General features: G+C 33.7%; 1 protein-coding gene across 1 annotated transcript in view; it reads right to left on the reverse strand.

The window, feature by feature from the left end:
* Positions 1-2,492: 2,492 nt before the first annotated feature.
* LOC131931335 (beta-1,3-galactosyl-O-glycosyl-glycoprotein beta-1,6-N-acetylglucosaminyltransferase-like) overlaps positions 2,493-18,208 on the reverse strand; it is a 16,102-nt gene continuing 386 nt past the window's right edge. The window contains exons 1-5 of the mRNA XM_059288097.1: positions 17,834-18,208; positions 17,211-17,291; positions 4,238-4,404; positions 3,564-3,638; positions 2,493-2,686 (exon numbers count right to left, since the gene is read on the reverse strand). The exon at positions 17,834-18,208 is cut by the window's right edge and continues 386 nt beyond it. Coding sequence (XP_059144080.1) covers positions 2,493-2,686; positions 3,564-3,638; positions 4,238-4,404; positions 17,211-17,291; positions 17,834-18,208 — 892 coding nt within the window. The remainder of the gene's footprint in view (positions 2,687-3,563; positions 3,639-4,237; positions 4,405-17,210; positions 17,292-17,833) is intronic.

An 18,208-nucleotide genomic window follows, 5' to 3' on the forward strand; every position in this document is an offset into this window, starting at 1 on the left:
CTTCTCCAAGGCTTGTTTTCATTTTAAAAAATAAATTTATTAATTGCGAATTTGTGTCGTCTCCGGCAATTGATTTTGTGTAACATACGAAATCGGAAAATGTGCAGCTTATTACTAAACACACACACACACACACACACATATATATATATATATATATATATATATATATATATATATATATATATATATATATATATATATATATATATATATATATATATATATATATAATGTGCAAATGATTTAAACTTTTGCTTTATGACATAGACTATTGTGCAATAGAACAATCGTACTTGACCGTCATTTCAAATACAATTAATCTATACAAAAGTTACGTCTTTAATCAATAAAAATATAACGTCTTATTAAAAAAACACCACATGTTGCTTTACCCCGCTGCACCAAAGAAAATGTTGAATGTGTCATTTAGCTTAAGGGATAATCTCAATCCACGATTACCATTTCAATACGATGGTAAAACTATGTTAAAAATAAAAAAAAGTTCTTCCTGATTCTATTTTGATAAACAGATTTACAGGCACATACATTTTGGCGACATAGCGAATGTTAGGTTGTAACACAACTATTTATATCTGAACATTTTAACACTATGTTGTAATAAATAGCTTCCTTTCATACAAATTACGTGTATATTTTGATTGTTCTAATATGTAAATATTGTTGATATTTTCATTCGTAGAATATGTAAAACGTGCAATATTTAATGATTTTCTATTTTTACGATATAATACCACAAGACCTTTACAATTACTAGCTCGATACAAAACACAATACGTCACAGTCACAAATAAAAGTTCAACAAATCATGTTCATGAATCCCTGTTTTTTTTTATTTCACTTTGACAACACAAAGAATACGACTTTTGTCTACAAAACTTCTCTGACGTGTCTTGTCAACATAAATCTTGACTCACACACGGCCAAACCTATACTCTCATTTACACAACAAAGTGATCAGACTCTTCTTCTTCTTCTTCGTTCTTAATTATTAGTGTTGAAGAGGATCGAGATTTATCTGCCAGTAGGTTTGAACTCGAGACTTTGTTCGAATTTATCAAACATGAGCTTTTTGCCGACTCGACCACGCCTCCAACACAATTAAGCGTTACGTGTCAATTGGTTATGCGCCATTGAGGCCATTGACTCCGATTTCAGCCTGCTTTTCTGTTTGGATTTGCTTCCATAGCCTTTGTCCAACCAAGAACAAACTACAAGGCAGCAGTTGTTTAAATTTGGAGTTGTCTCTCCTAGAAGAGTGGCTGTCCCCAGCTAACGAGCCTCATCTGCCCGAGGGTTCGAACTCGAGACTTTTCGGTTTATCAACCATGAGCTTTACCGACTCGACCACGCCGATCAGACTGACATTCCGGAACCTTGGGGTCTTCCATAAACCACATCACGCTTTTTACATCTTTTCCAACACCCCCTCCCTTACCCACCAACGACACACAGTAACAAAAGTCAGCCTCACATAAAATGACGTTAAACATCAGCTTACATCAGCCTAAATTTTGTAAACGTAATAAAATAAGATTTCATTTTTAGATAGTTACAGAGGTAAATTTATATTATAATTTATATAAACATTTTTTTAATACAATTGTAAGCCTGAAAATCACTTCCTTTATTTATTTAAGTGCCAAAAAATATCATCACAACTTTTGAGCCTACGTTCATCACCTTGTCACTCGCTGTCTAGACACCTATTCCCACTCTCAGTGCGACGTTTCTTATGCAACTCGCTCGACGCCGCTTTATAATAAAGGTTTCAAATAATTTTTTTTTAAATTAAAAATTAAAATGCTTTCTTAAATACAAAAAAATAAGTTTACTCGACATGGGATGTGAGTAATTTCGTTTATATTAAATTCGAATAGTAGTTTGTTAAGAGGCCTAGCGAGGGGAAGGGGGGGGGGGGCTGTTGGGGGGGACATACATACCCAAAATGGGTTGGAAAAATAAATTGAAATCTTGAGGGGGTGCAAATTGAAAGTTTGAGGAACGGGGGTGCAAATCGAAATCCTGAGGGGGGGGGGGGGGGGAGTGCAAATCGAAATCCTGAAGGGGTGTGCAAAACGAAAGTAAGAGCGGGGGTGCAAATCGAATCGAAATCTTAAAGGGGGCGGGGAGGTTGCAAATCGAAAGTTTGTCGTGATCGACGCTCAGGCAAAAAATGAACAAGCCGTGACTAATCCGCGAAGTCCAGTTGATCGAGCGGGTGTTATTTTTAAATCAAATTTTAATAACTTGCCTAATTGCTAATTAAATTAAACAATATATATTATTACATTGCCATCGTTAATTAATGTAATTAAAATTGAACAAAAGTTGGTTAAAATTAAAAAAAAAAAAAAATTGGAACATCCCACACAAAAAAATGATGTGAATATATACAACTTTATAATAAATACAAGGCTAATTTGTTTTCTTTATAAATTAGTGTTTGTTCTGTCTTTAGTTTTAAACTTTTATATTACCACGCGATTTTTCACAAACCCCAAACTCTCATAATAAGACACGTTAAATGTCTTTACACCCAGAAATTCATCCCTCGTGTCGTTCATCAACTTTTCCTCCAAACAACCAATAGATAGGAAATCTTCCCATAGGTAGAATTTGTTGGCGAAAAGTTCCTTTGTATCGAAAAGCAATGGTAGATCACCTGAGAGACAATGAGAATCAATGAGAGATACTTAGCAATCAAAAGCGTGCATCTAGCAAAACACGTTTTCTTTTATGCTCGTACTTTTGAAAGATATAATTAATCTGTTTCTCTGGAAATGCTATTATAGAATAATACATGCTGCAACCTGCAATTAGCTTTGCTTTATAAGGAAACATTTAATCGACTATATGTATGCAATCTATAGCGTTTGATGATATATTATATCGTATAAGCGTATCTTATATTTATATGATGAAATAAAATGCATCTAAAACAACTGTTAAATGCTTTACTAATGCAACATCAAAAACACGTGCCTATAATCAAGCCATTAAGGTGACTAATAAATCTATTACCTGTTGATAGTATACAGTTGACTAACAAATCTATTACCTGTTGATAGTATACCGGTGACTAACAAATCTATTACCTGTTGATAGTATACAGTTGACTAACAAATCTATTACCTGTTGATAGTATACCGGTGACTAACAAATCTATTACCTGTTGATAGTATACCGGTGACTAACAAATCTATTACCTGTTGATAGTATACAGTTGACTAACAAATCTATTACCTGTTGATAGTATACCGGTGACTAACAAATCTATTACCTGTTGATAGTATACAGGTGACTAACAAATCTATTACCTGTTGATAGTATACCGGTGACTAACAAATCTATTACCTGTTGATAGTATACAGGTGACTAACAAATCTATTACCTGTTGATAGTATACAGGTGACTAACAAATCTATTACCTGTTGATAGTATACCGGTGACTAACAAATCTATTACCTGTTGATAGTATACAGGTGACTAACAAATCTATTACCTGTTGATAGAATACAGGTGACTAACAAATCTATTACCTGTTGATAGAATACAAATGCCTCTGACCGACTGACCAGCGCAGGGATACATGCCAAACCAGTTTTTATATCTTGCTAAAAATGGTTTGATTTCACCGTCAGTTTCAGGCTCACCTGGAATGTAATTAGATTGGCGTGTTATTTTAAACTTATCGTATTCATTACTACTCTGACTCTTACATTGGTGTGTCGGACTTCGTAATATTTAAAATGGTAAAATAAAAACAGAAATAATACTTGATTGTGAGGGAAAAAAAGTTGAAGTGTAATGTTTTAGGCCATGTAAATTAGCTTAAAAGTACTTTGATGAAAGGAGAACTAATATTAATTGAAACGAGATCCAAATATTATTATAAAGCGGACGTTATGTTTAAAATACTAAACATCATAATAGATTAGTACTTGAATCGGACAAAATGAATAAATTAGTTGAACTAACAAAGCTTAGTTACAGGTCCGGGTTGTTACCCCATCTGTAATCACTTTTCAGCTCCTCAGGATAGCTACCGATTTTGAGCCCAATATGGTAATTACTTTCCGCAATACCTTCCATATTTGGTCAACATTCTCCTATCCGCTAATTGGGGAGGCGATCAAATAAAGATCTGCGTCTCCACTCAAATTAGACCTAGTGTTTTTGGTACTGACACTAAGGGAGGGGGAGTGAGCCACACTTTTCTTTACGTTATTATTAAACTTACCTTTGTAGCTGCCGCGTATCCCAAGCTGGGGGTTGTGGTTTAATGTGGCGAAAAACGTTTCATCGGGAACTCCCGTTCCTTTGACCCACTCCAGTAGGTCCTTGGCTGTTTCGTTGTGTAGGATGTAGTCAACAAAATCTCTGAAAAACGACGTCATATACTGAGAATATAAAACATGTAATGGAGAAAATAATAAATTTCATTGCTTTAGTGTCATTTTTAATTCATACTAGACCACCCGTCATCCTTTGGATAACTGTGGGTTCAGGGGTTATTCAAATAGGACTTTTTGACGACTTTTATGTCTCCACCCGCCCCCCCCCCCTCCCACATCGTCACAAATAGCCTGACCACCACATATTTTTGTGTGTAACTTAAGAACCAGGTGTTTTTTTTTTTTTTTTTTTTGTCAAAACGGGTATCATAAAAAAAAGTTAAGGGTCCTGCACTGTATGCAATTTGTTTAAAAAGAACTATTTCGTCGACATTACATTTTAAGTACACTTTACAGTAGAGCAAAGTGAACTATATTACACACTCAGATTATCAGATTGAAATAATACTTAAGTGTTTTGGGCTATTTTCTTTATGTCCTAATGAAAAATACAATTTTATGTTACTCAGTTGAATCGTTGAGAGATAATTATAGGTTATTAAAGTGCTGTTTGTGTGTGTTTAAAAAGAAACAAAACGAAATATAATAACAACACATAGACAATTAAAAAAAATTATTTTATAATGATAGAATATTTAAAAAAATGAAAGTATACCATTTAAAATGGTTTCAAATAAATTAATTAAAAATACAGATTTGTTATTATTAAAACTATTATTATCAGAGTAGTAATAAAAAAGGTGTAATATGACATTTTGCTGGCCTAGTAAAAGCTATAATATTCACAATTAGGCTACATATTGGATCATCAAATAAATATGATTTTGGACCAACAATGTAAAAAGATAATAAACTTCTACATTTTAGTTTTTATTCACACATCATCAGAGATTTTGAACTACTGGAAATTTCTTAAAAAAAAAAAAAAACTTTAAAAAGTTGTTTACGATGAAACTGTTAAATCATATTTATTTGCATAAGGAAATATCTGTATTAATTGATGAATGTGATAACCAAATATTTATTTAGACCTACACCATGGCAACATAGGTCTAACTATTTCCTGCTTAAAGCTTCTACAGTAAAACCAGAGCATCAAAAACAACAAAATTGAATTTATTGCAAAATACTTCTAATGACTACATTCCTTGTAAATATGCTATCTTTTAAAAGCACCTTAACATTTTCCTTTCTTCTTCCTCGGCTAAGTGCTACATATAACTGACCATGCTGAAATACAGGTTTTTCTAAGTAAATAAGGACATTTTCCATGGTCTGCCCTTGAGCCTTGTGTATTGTCATGGCAAAACATGACTGGACTGGAAACTGTGTTCTTTGTAGGGGAATATCGTCGCCTTCAGTTAATTTTACTGTTATTCTTGGTATTAAAACAGTTTCGTTTTGATATTGTCCTATAAGTATTTTAGCAACTATAAGGTTGTTGTGCAACGCTTGAATTATTAGTCTAGTTCCATTGCACAATCTTGGGGGATCAAGATTTCGTAACAGTGCTATAGGGGAACCTATTTTTAGTTCCAACCTATGCGGTGGCAGACCAGACAACTCAACAGAATCTAAAAATTCAGTGGGAAAATGTGCAGAGTCAGTTCCTTCAATTACAGAGTTGAAAGAGAAATATTCTTTCAACTGACCGGGAAATTCTCTTATGCACATTGAATTTATTGTTCTTAAATTTTCATTCAATGGCACCAAAATGCATCTTTTTGAAAATACCACCTTGGGTTCTTCAAATGAAGGGTATATGTTTTTCATACATTGTTCGATAGAAATATTGTTGAGGACCATATCTTCCGGTAATTCTATTTCCCCATTTTCATTTGTAGGTACTTTACCTTCCCCAACGTTCAATAAGAACCTGCTGTAGTCGATTTCAGCCTGCTTTTCTGTTTGGATTTGCTTCCATAGCCTTTGTCCAACCAAGAACAAACTACAAGGCAGCAGTTGTTTAAATTTGGAGTTGTCTCTCCTAGAAGAGTGGCTGTCCCCAGCTAACGAGCCTCATCTGCCCGAGGGTTCGAACTCGAGACTTTTCGGTTTATCAACCATGAGCTTTACCGACTCGACCACGCCGATCAGACTGACATTCCGGAACCTTGGGGTCTTCCATAAACCGCATCACGCTTTTTACATATTTTCCAACACCCCCTCCCTTACCCACCAACGACACACAGTAACAAAAGTCAGCCTCACATAAAATGACGTTAAACATCAGCTTACATCAGCCTAAATTTTGTAAACGTAATAAAATAAGATTTCATTTTTAGATAGTTACAGAGGTAAATTTATATTATCGTCACAAATAGCCTGACCACCACATATTTTTGTGTGTAACTTAAGAACCAGGTGTTTTTTTTTTTTTTTTTTTGTCAAAACGGGTATCATAAAAAAAAGTTAAGGGTCCTGCACTGTATGCAATTTGTTTAAAAAGAACTATTTCGTCGACATTACATTTTAAGTACACTTTACAGTAGAGCAAAGTGAACTATATTACACACTCAGATTATCAGATTGAAATAATACTTAAGTGTTTTGGGCTATTTTCTTTATGTCCTAATGAAAAATACAATTTTATGTTACTCAGTTGAATCGTTGAGAGATAATTATAGGTTATTAAAGTGCTGTTTGTGTGTGTTTAAAAAGAAACAAAACGAAATATAATAACAACACATAGACAATTAAAAAAAATTATTTTATAATGATAGAATATTTAAAAAAATGAAAGTATACCATTTAAAATGGTTTCAAATAAATTAATTAAAAATACAGATTTGTTATTATTAAAACTATTATTATCAGAGTAGTAATAAAAAAGGTGTAATATGACATTTTGCTGGCCTAGTAAAAGCTATAATATTCACAATTAGGCTACATATTGGATCATCAAATAAATATGATTTTGGACCAACAATGTAAAAAGATAATAAACTTCTACATTTTAGTTTTTATTCACACATCATCAGAGATTTTGAACTACTGGAAATTTCTTAAAAAAAAAAAAAACTTTAAAAAGTTGTTTACGATGAAACTGTTAAATCATATTTATTTGCATAAGGAAATATCTGTATTAATTGATGAATGTGATAACCAAATATTTATTTAGACCTACACCATGGCAACATAGGTCTAACTATTTCCTGCTTAAAGCTTCTACAGTAAAACCAGAGCATCAAAAACAACAAAATTGAATTTATTGCAAAATACTTCTAATGACTACATTCCTTGTAAATATGCTATCTTTTAAAAGCACCTTAACATTTTCCTTTCTTCTTCCTCGGCTAAGTGCTACATATAACTGACCATGCTGAAATACAGGTTTTTCTAAGTAAATAAGGACATTTTCCATGGTCTGCCCTTGAGCCTTGTGTATTGTCATGGCAAAACATGACTGGACTGGAAACTGTGTTCTTTGTAGGGGAATATCGTCGCCTTCAGTTAATTTTACTGTTATTCTTGGTATTAAAACAGTTTCGTTTTGATATTGTCCTATAAGTATTTTAGCAACTATAAGGTTGTTGTGCAACGCTTGAATTATTAGTCTAGTTCCATTGCACAATCTTGGGGGATCAAGATTTCGTAACAGTGCTATAGGGGAACCTATTTTTAGTTCCAACCTATGCGGTGGCAGACCAGACAACTCAACAGAATCTAAAAATTCAGTGGGAAAATGTGCAGAGTCAGTTCCTTCAATTACAGAGTTGAAAGAGAAATATTCTTTCAACTGACCGGGAAATTCTCTTATGCACATTGAATTTATTGTTCTTAAATTTTCATTCAATGGCACCAAAATGCATCTTTTTGAAAATACCACCTTGGGTTCTTCAAATGAAGGGTATATGTTTTTCATACATTGTTCGATAGAAATATTGTTGAGGACCATATCTTCCGGTAATTCTATTTCCCCATTTTCATTTGTAGGTACTTTACCTTCCCCAACGTTCAATAAGAACCTGCTGTAGTCGATTTCAGCCTGCTTTTCTGTTTGGATTTGCTTCCATAGCCTTTGTCCAACCAAGAACAAACTACAAGGCAGCAGTTGTTTAAATTTGGAGTTGTCTCTCCTAGAAGAGTGGCTGTCCCCAGCTAACGAGCCTCATCTGCCCGAGGGTTCGAACTCGAGACTTTTCGGTTTATCAACCATGAGCTTTACCGACTCGACCACGCCGATCAGACTGACATTCCGGAACCTTGGGGTCTTCCATAAACCGCATCACGCTTTTTACATATTTTCCAACACCCCCTCCCTTACCCACCAACGACACACAGTAACAAAAGTCAGCCTCACATAAAATGACGTTAAACATCAGCTTACATCAGCCTAAATTTTGTAAACGTAATAAAATAAGATTTCATTTTTAGATAGTTACAGAGGTAAATTTATATTATCGTCACAAATAGCCTGACCACCACATATTTTTGTGTGTAACTTAAGAACCAGGTGTTTTTTTTTTTTTTTTTTTGTCAAAACGGGTATCATAAAAAAAAGTTAAGGGTCCTGCACTGTATGCAATTTGTTTAAAAAGAACTATTTCGTCGACATTACATTTTAAGTACACTTTACAGTAGAGCAAAGTGAACTATATTACACACTCAGATTATCAGATTGAAATAATACTTAAGTGTTTTGGGCTATTTTCTTTATGTCCTAATGAAAAATACAATTTTATGTTACTCAGTTGAATCGTTGAGAGATAATTATAGGTTATTAAAGTGCTGTTTGTGTGTGTTTAAAAAGAAACAAAACGAAATATAATAACAACACATAGACAATTAAAAAAAATTATTTTATAATGATAGAATATTTAAAAAAATGAAAGTATACCATTTAAAATGGTTTCAAATAAATTAATTAAAAATACAGATTTGTTATTATTAAAACTATTATTATCAGAGTAGTAATAAAAAAGGTGTAATATGACATTTTGCTGGCCTAGTAAAAGCTATAATATTCACAATTAGGCTACATATTGGATCATCAAATAAATATGATTTTGGACCAACAATGTAAAAAGATAATAAACTTCTACATTTTAGTTTTTATTCACACATCATCAGAGATTTTGAACTACTGGAAATTTCTTAAAAAAAAAAAAAAAAAACTTTAAAAAGTTGTTTACGATGAAACTGTTAAATCATATTTATTTGCATAAGGAAATATCTGTATTAATTGATGAATGTGATAACCAAATATTTATTTAGACCTACACCATGGCAACATAGGTCTAACTATTTCCTGGTTAAAGCTTCTACAGTAAAACCAGAGCATCAAAAACAACAAAATTGAATTTATTGCAAAATACTTCTAATGACTACATTCCTTGTAAATATGCTATCTTTTAAAAGCACCTTAACATTTTCCTTTCTTCTTCCTCGGCTAAGTGCTACATATAAGTGACCATGCTGAAATACAGGTTTTTCTAAGTAAATAAGGACATTTTCCATGGTCTGCCCTTGAGCCTTGTGTATTGTCATGGCAAAACATGACTGGACTGGAAACTGTGTTCTTTGTAGGGGAATATCGTCGCCTTCAGTTAATTTTACTGTTATTCTTGGTATTAAAACAGTTTCGTTTTGATATTGTCCTATAAGTATTTTAGCAACTATAAGGTTGTTGTGCAACGCTTGAATTATTAGTCTAGTTCCATTGCACAATCTTGGGGGATCAAGATTTCGTAACAGTGCTATAGGGGAACCTATTTTTAGTTCCAACCTATGCGGTGGCAGACCAGACAACTCAACAGAATCTAAAAATTCAGTGGGAAAATGTGCAGAGTCAGTTCCTTCAATTACAGAGTTGAAAGAGAAATATTCTTTCAACTGACCGGGAAATTCTCTTATGCACATTGAATTTATTGTTCTTAAATTTTCATTCAATGGCACCAAAATGCATCTTTTTGAAAATACCACCTTGGGTTCTTCAAATGAAGGGTATATGTTTTTCATACATTGTTCGATAGAAATATTGTTGAGGACCATATCTTCCGGTAATTCTATTTCCCCATTTTCATTTGTAGGTACTTTACCTTCACCAACGTTCAATAAGAACCTGCTGTAGTCGATTTCAGCCTGCTTTTCTGTTTGGATTTGCTTCCATAGCCTTTGTCCAACCAAGAACAAACTACAAGGCAGCAGTTGTTTAAATTTGGAGTTGTCTCTCCTAGAAGAGTGGCTGTCCCCAGCTAACGAGCCTCATCTGCCCGAGGGTTCGAACTCGAGACTTTTCGGTTTATCAACCATGAGCTTTACCGACTCGACCACGCCGATCAGACTGACATTCCGGAACCTTGGGGTCTTCCATAAACCGCATCACGCTTTTTACATATTTTCCAACACCCCCTCCCTTACCCGCCAACGACACACAGTAACAAAAGTCAGCCTCACATAAAATGACGTTAAACATCAGCTTACATCAGCCTAAATTTTGTAAACGTAATAAAATAAGATTTCATTTTTAGATAGTTACAGAGGTAAATTTATATTATCGTCACAAATAGCCTGACCACCACATATTTTTGTGTGTAACTTAAGAACCAGGTGTTTTTTTTTTTTTTTTTTGTCAAAACGGGTATCATAAAAAAAAGTTAAGGGTCCTGCACTGTATGCAATTTGTTTAAAAAGAACTATTTCGTCGACATTACATTTTAAGTACACTTTACAGTAGAGCAAAGTGAACTATATTACACACTCAGATTATCAGATTGAAATAATACTTAAGTGTTTTGGGCTATTTTCTTTATGTCCTAATGAAAAATACAATTTTATGTTACTCAGTTGAATCGTTGAGAGATAATTATAGGTTATTAAAGTGCTGTTTGTGTGTGTTTAAAAAGAAACAAAACGAAATATAATAACAACACATAGACAATTAAAAAAAATTATTTTATAATGATAGAATATTTAAAAAAATGAAAGTATACCATTTAAAATGGTTTCAAATAAATTAATTAAAAATACAGATTTGTTATTATTAAAACTATTATTATCAGAGTAGTAATAAAAAAGGTGTAATATGACATTTTGCTGGCCTAGTAAAAGCTATAATATTCACAATTAGGCTACATATTGGATCATCAAATAAATATGATTTTGGACCAACAATGTAAAAAGATAATAAACTTCTACATTTTAGTTTTTATTCACACATCATCAGAGATTTTGAACTACTGGAAATTTCTTAAAAAAAAAAAAAACTTTAAAAAGTTGTTTACGATGAAACTGTTAAATCATATTTATTTGCATAAGGAAATATCTGTATTAATTGATGAATGTGATAACCAAATATTTATTTAGACCTACACCATGGCAACATAGGTCTAACTATTTCCTGCTTAAAGCTTCTACAGTAAAACCAGAGCATCAAAAACAACAAAATTGAATTTATTGCAAAATACTTCTAATGACTACATTCCTTGTAAATATGCTATCTTTTAAAAGCACCTTAACATTTTCCTTTCTTCTTCCTCGGCTAAGTGCTACATATAACTGACCATGCTGAAATACAGGTTTTTCTAAGTAAATAAGGACATTTTCCATGGTCTGCCCTTGAGCCTTGTGTATTGTCATGGCAAAACATGACTGGACTGGAAACTGTGTTCTTTGTAGGGGAATATCGTCGCCTTCAGTTAATTTTACTGTTATTCTTGGTATTAAAACAGTTTCGTTTTGATATTGTCCTATAAGTATTTTAGCAACTATAAGGTTGTTGTGCAACGCTTGAATTATTAGTCTAGTTCCATTGCACAATCTTGGGGGATCAAGATTTCGTAACAGTGCTATATGGGAACCTATTTTTAGTTCCAACCTATGCGGTGGCAGACCAGACAACTCAACAGAATCTAAAAATTCAGTGGGAAAATGTGCAGAGTCAGTTCCTTCAATTACAGAGTTGAAAGAGAAATATTCTTTCAACTGACCGGGAAATTCTCTTATGCACATTGAATTTATTGTTCTTAAATTTTCATTCAATGGCACCAAAATGCATCTTTTTGAAAATACCACCTTGGGTTCTTCAAATGAAGGGTATATGTTTTTCATACATTGTTCGATAGAAATATTGTTGAGGACCATATCTTCCGGTAATTCTATTTCCCCATTTTCATTTGTAGGTACTTTACCTTCCCCAACGTTCAATAAGAACCTGCTGTAGTCGATTTCAGCCTGCTTTTCTGTTTGGATTTGCTTCCATAGCCTTTGTCCAACCAAGAACAAACTACAAGGCAGCAGTTGTTTAAATTTGGAGTTGTCTCTCCTAGAAGAGTGGCTGTCCCCAGCTAACGAGCCTCATCTGCCCGAGGGTTCGAACTCGAGACTTTTCGGTTTATCAACCATGAGCTTTACCGACTCGACCACGCCGATCAGACTGACATTCCGGAACCTTGGGGTCTTCCATAAACCGCATCACGCTTTTTACATATTTTCCAACACCCCCTCCCTTACCCACCAACGACACACAGTAACAAAAGTCAGCCTCACATAAAATGACGTTAAACATCAGCTTACATCAGCCTAAATTTTGTAAACGTAATAAAATAGGATTTTATTTTTAGATAGTTACAGAGGTAAATTTATATTATAATTTATGTAAACATTTTTTAATACAATTTTAAGTCAGAAAAATCACTTCCTTTCTTTATTTAAGTGCCAAAAAATATCATCACAACTTTTGAGCCTACGTTCCTCACCTCGTCACTCGCTCTCTAGACAACTATTCCCCCTCTCAGTTTGACGTTTCTTATGCAACTCGCTCGACGCCGCTTTATAATAAAGGTTTCAAATATATTTTTTTTAAATTAAAAATTAAAATGCTTTCTTTAATACAAAAAAAAAATAAGTTTACTCCACATGTGCTGTGAGTAATTTCGTTTATATTAAATTCGACTAGTAGTTTGATCAGAGGCGTAGCGAGGGGGAGGGGGGGGACATATGTCTCCGGACGCCGACCTTAGGGGGCACTAAAATGGGTTGGAAAAATAAATTGAAAGCTTGAGGGGGGTGCAAATCGAAAGTTTGGGGGGGGGGGCTGCAAATCGAAATCCTGAGGGGGGGGGGGGGGGAGGTTGCAAATCGAAAGTTTGTCCCCGGGCGCCGGTAAGGGTCGCTATGCCTCTGAGTTTGATATCTCTAAAAGACAGTTAACAGCCAGCACTTAGTTCGTGATCGACGCTCAGGCAAAAAAATAAACAAGCCATGATTAATATGCGACGGCCATTTGATCGAGTGTGTGTAATTTTAAAATCAAATTTTAATAACTTGCTTAATTGCTTATTAAATTAAACAATATATATTATTACATTGACATCGTTAATGAATGTAATTGGGAATTGAACAAAAAATGGTTAAAATTAAAAAAACAAAAATTGGCTCATCCCACAAAAAAATATGATGTGAACAGATACAACTTTATAATAAATACAATGGCAAATTGTTTACTTTATAAATTAGTGTTTGTTCTGTCTTTAGTTTTAAGCTCTTATTATACCACGCTATTTTTCACAAACCCCAAACTCTCATAATAAGACACGTTAAATGTCTTTACACCCAGAAATTCATCCCTCGTGTCGTTCATCAACTTTTCCTCCAAACAACCAACAGATAGGAAATCTTCCCACAGGTAGAATTTGTTGGCGAAAAGTTGTTTAGCATCGTAAAGCAATGGTAGATCACCTGAGAGACAATGAGAATCAATGAGAGATACTTAGCTTTTATAGTTAATATGTTTCACTGGATATACTAATCTATATATATATAACTCTCTACATGGGGACCATGCGAGACACCACCACGTAAGGGCTTTATCGTTTCTACCCCACTCTTTAGGCATATCGCTACCACCCCAAACCCACCAGTCTGGTGAGCTGTCGTTCACTCCGAGTGTTTACAATGTGACGGCTATTAGGGGCAGATAATTTAGCTTTTAAACAATTTGAAACTAAGGAGAGGTAAGAAGTTCTGCTTGATCTTTTTATTGTCGTCTTTGAACTGTCGTCACAGACGGCTGCTTTCACGGGGGTGGGGGGGGGGTGGGGGTGGGGATGAGGGGAGATGATGGGTGGGGGCAGGGGGAAGAGAGGGTAGTGTCAAATTCACAAATTACGAATTACTGAAAAGTAAAAAATAAAACATCTAAATAGCGGTGTATGCTTAGGGGGCGGTTCAGCTCGTATTAAATTTTACTTGCAACAACCTGTATTTAGCTTTGCTATACAAGAAACATTTAATCGACTATATGTATGCAATCTATAGCGTTTGATGATATATTATATCGTATAAGCGTATCTTATATGATGAAATAAAATGCATCTAAAACAACTGTTAAATACTTTACTAATGCAACAACAAAAACACGGGCCTATAATCAAGTCATTAACTGTGGATAGTATACAGGTGAGTAATAAATCTATTACCTGTTGATAGTATATAGGTCACTGATAAATATATCACCTGTTGATAGTATACCGGCGACTAACAAATCTATTACCTGTTGATAGTATACAGGTGACTAATACATCTATTACCTGTTGATAGTATACAGGTGACTAACAAATCTATTACCTGTTGATAGTATACAAATGCCTCTGACCGACTGACCAGCGCAGGGATACATGCCAAACCAGTTTTTATATCTTGCTAAAAATGGTTTGATTTCACCGTCAGTTTCAGGCTCACCTGGAATGTAATTAGATTGGCGTGTTATTTTAAACTTATCGTATTCATTACTACTCTAACTCTTACATTGGTGTGTCAGACTTCGTAATATTTAAAATGGTAAAATAAAAACAGAAATAAAATTTGATTGTGAGGTAAAAAAGTTGAAGTGTAATGTTTTAGGCCATGTAAATTAGCTTAAAAGTACTTTTGATGAAAGGAGAACTAATATTAATTGAAACGAGATCCAAATATTATTATAAAGCGTACGTTATGTTTAAAAAACTAAACATCATAAAAGATAGGTACTTGAATCGGACAAAATGAATAAATTAGTTAAACTATCATCGCTTAGTTACATGTCCGGGTTGTTAGCCCATCTGTAATCACTTTTCAGCTCCTCAGGATAGCTACCGATTTTGAGCCCAATATGGTAATTACTTTCCGCAATACCTTCCATATTTGGTCAACATTCTCCTATCCTCTAATTGGGGAGGCGATCAAATAAAGATCTGCGTCTCCACTCAAATTAGACCTAGTGTTTATGGTACTGAGACACTAAGGGAGGTGGAGTGAGCCACACTTTTCTTTACGTTATTATTAAACTTACCTTTGTAGCTGCCGCGTATCCCAAGTTGTGGGTTGTGGTTTAATGTGGCGAAAAACGTTTCATCGGGAACTCCCGTTCCTTTGACCCACTCCAGTAGATCCTTGGCTGTGTCGTTGTGTAGGATGTAGTCAACAAAGTCTCTGGGGACCGACGACATAGACACATTAATATAAAACATGTAATGGAGAAAATGTGTCGTTAGGTAGGATGTAGTCAACAAAATCTCTGAAAAACGACGTCATATACACTTTAATATAAAACATGTAATGGAGAAAATTTGCCGTCTTGAAAGATTTGGTCGACCAAGTTTCTTGCAAAAAACATTCATCAAAATTTCATCAAAAAGATTTATCTTCGCTTCAGATGTGACTGAAATATATTATTTTGTTTACTGAGTCTTTTATTATTATGTTCAGATTTAATTAATTTCCCTTACAAATGACTTAATAAATTTCATTGCTTTAGTTTCATTTTTAATTCATAAGTAGGGCTAACTATTGTGGTCATACATGTGTGACAGATGCGTAGTTGGATAGCAAAAATGCTGCAGACCTAACTAAGTGCGCAACTGATCTAGTAGAACCCAATAAAACCTACAGACTACGAATTACATTTGCACTTTCAAGCTATGTACTTATCTACTCATGCATTGACCACAGCGTCCAACTTTTTAAAAATTTGCATTGAACTAAAATGGAGTTAAAGTTATCTTTTGAAAATCTATTGTTTGTTAAAATGTAGTTTTGTAATTTTAATAAGGGAGTTTTACCGAAAATCAATAGTTATATAATATGTTTTTAGTCTTTCCTTATATAAAATACATAATACACAATGATGTGATTACTGTAATGATGATCAACAACACAAAAAAGTTAATCACGAACAAAATTATGTGTATATGACATTTCTTTTGTTAATACTATTTTAACTCTGTTCTCCAGATAAAAACAGGGGGCGGTACTTTAATAAAGCTAAAGCGCAATAATTACAGAATTATTTCCCTTGTATATTTGACACCAAACATAATTTTATCATATTAATATGTGCGAGGTAAAAAGCTAACATGGCTACTGAGTTTCTTCCAGGCATCTCTTCTTTGCCCCCCAACCCCCGAAAAAATTCTTACGCCCCCCCCCCCCCCCGAACGAAATGAAATTTATATAATTTATATAGAAAATATATACTTTTAACAGTGTCCGACCCCCGAAGAAAGTCTACCGCCCTTCCCCCCCCCCCCCCCACCAAAAAAAAATTTCAAGCTTTTACTTCCAGAGTGGTGATTTTTCTTGAATGAATTGAATTCAAGTAAAAAGCTAAAGATTACGTTTTAAATTCTAATCAAAATCGTGATTTCAAATTATAAAATTTGTTTTCGGGTGAATACTGTTATAATAGCGAGCTTTTATATTTATATTATCATAGAGAAAAAATGATATTTAAAAATATATAACAACACACCAATGTGTAAAAAAATAATTCTACATATAGATCCTATAACGCAAGAGAAGCTCGGAAGTAAAGTTTAAATAAAATCGAAGAAGAAGGAGTAAATACAGAACCTGTTAACGATAACGTGAACTGCTCCTTTAACTGCTCTTAAACCTCTTGGTGGTTTTGTTGGCCATCTATCTAGATTTGCTCTATTTATGGAAATAAAATACAATCTTATAAAATTACAAACTCTTATTTTCTAATTGTATAATTATCTTGGTGGTTTTGTTGGCCATCTATCTAGATTTGCTCTATTTATAGAAATAAAATACAATCTTATAAAATTACAAACTCTTATTTTCTTATATATATAATTATCCATGGGTAAGTATAATCCACAACACCGAGTATAACATTTCTAGTAAAGTTTTGACATCGAGAAAAATGTAATTACCCAAATTCTCTATTCACTAAATTTACAATAATAATTAGATAGACCACATTTGATAACGATTTTCTAATTTTAAATTCGTTTAAATTGTTGTTTTAGGTTTTTTTTACAAGTATCGTTTTGATTGGCATTAAGTATAAAACTGCATCTTCATCACGAAGATTAACACATGTATAAATCAAAACATATACTTTTTACAGGTTTAAAATTGTTTTCGCTATAGATATATATTACATGATAAGTATGTATTGAAAGCTGAATCGCAATACTTTTATAACTACAATTTATAGAATTATTTACCTTTTTATTGTTCCTTCCAGATCATTTGCACCGTTGTAAGCTTTTAATATTTTCACCAGCTGAGCGTTTGTCTTCAATGGAAACTCTTGTCCAGTGAGGTTGATAAAGTACTTCCATTTTGTATATCTCCACAGTTGTTTCATGCACAGCAGTTCCGGTTCCAGTATACTGAACTGTCCCCACTGGACGTCTACTCGTTCAGCCGTCAAGAAAACATTAGTGAAACATTGCGCTACAGCAGATACGGCGAGGAAAAATTCTTTGTCTGCTTTAGCATCTACGTGAATACAGTAATAGTTCTGTGGTCTATAAATAGCACGAAGTAATCTCTCAACCATTTCTACGTCCCTAAATACTATCATAGAAAACGCAATG

This window comes from Physella acuta, unplaced genomic scaffold (assembly GCF_028476545.2).
Source record: "Physella acuta isolate Inbredline_101_S28 unplaced genomic scaffold, ASM2847654v3 ptg001945l, whole genome shotgun sequence".
In the NCBI taxonomy this organism is placed as follows: Eukaryota; Metazoa; Mollusca; class Gastropoda; family Physidae; genus Physella; species Physella acuta.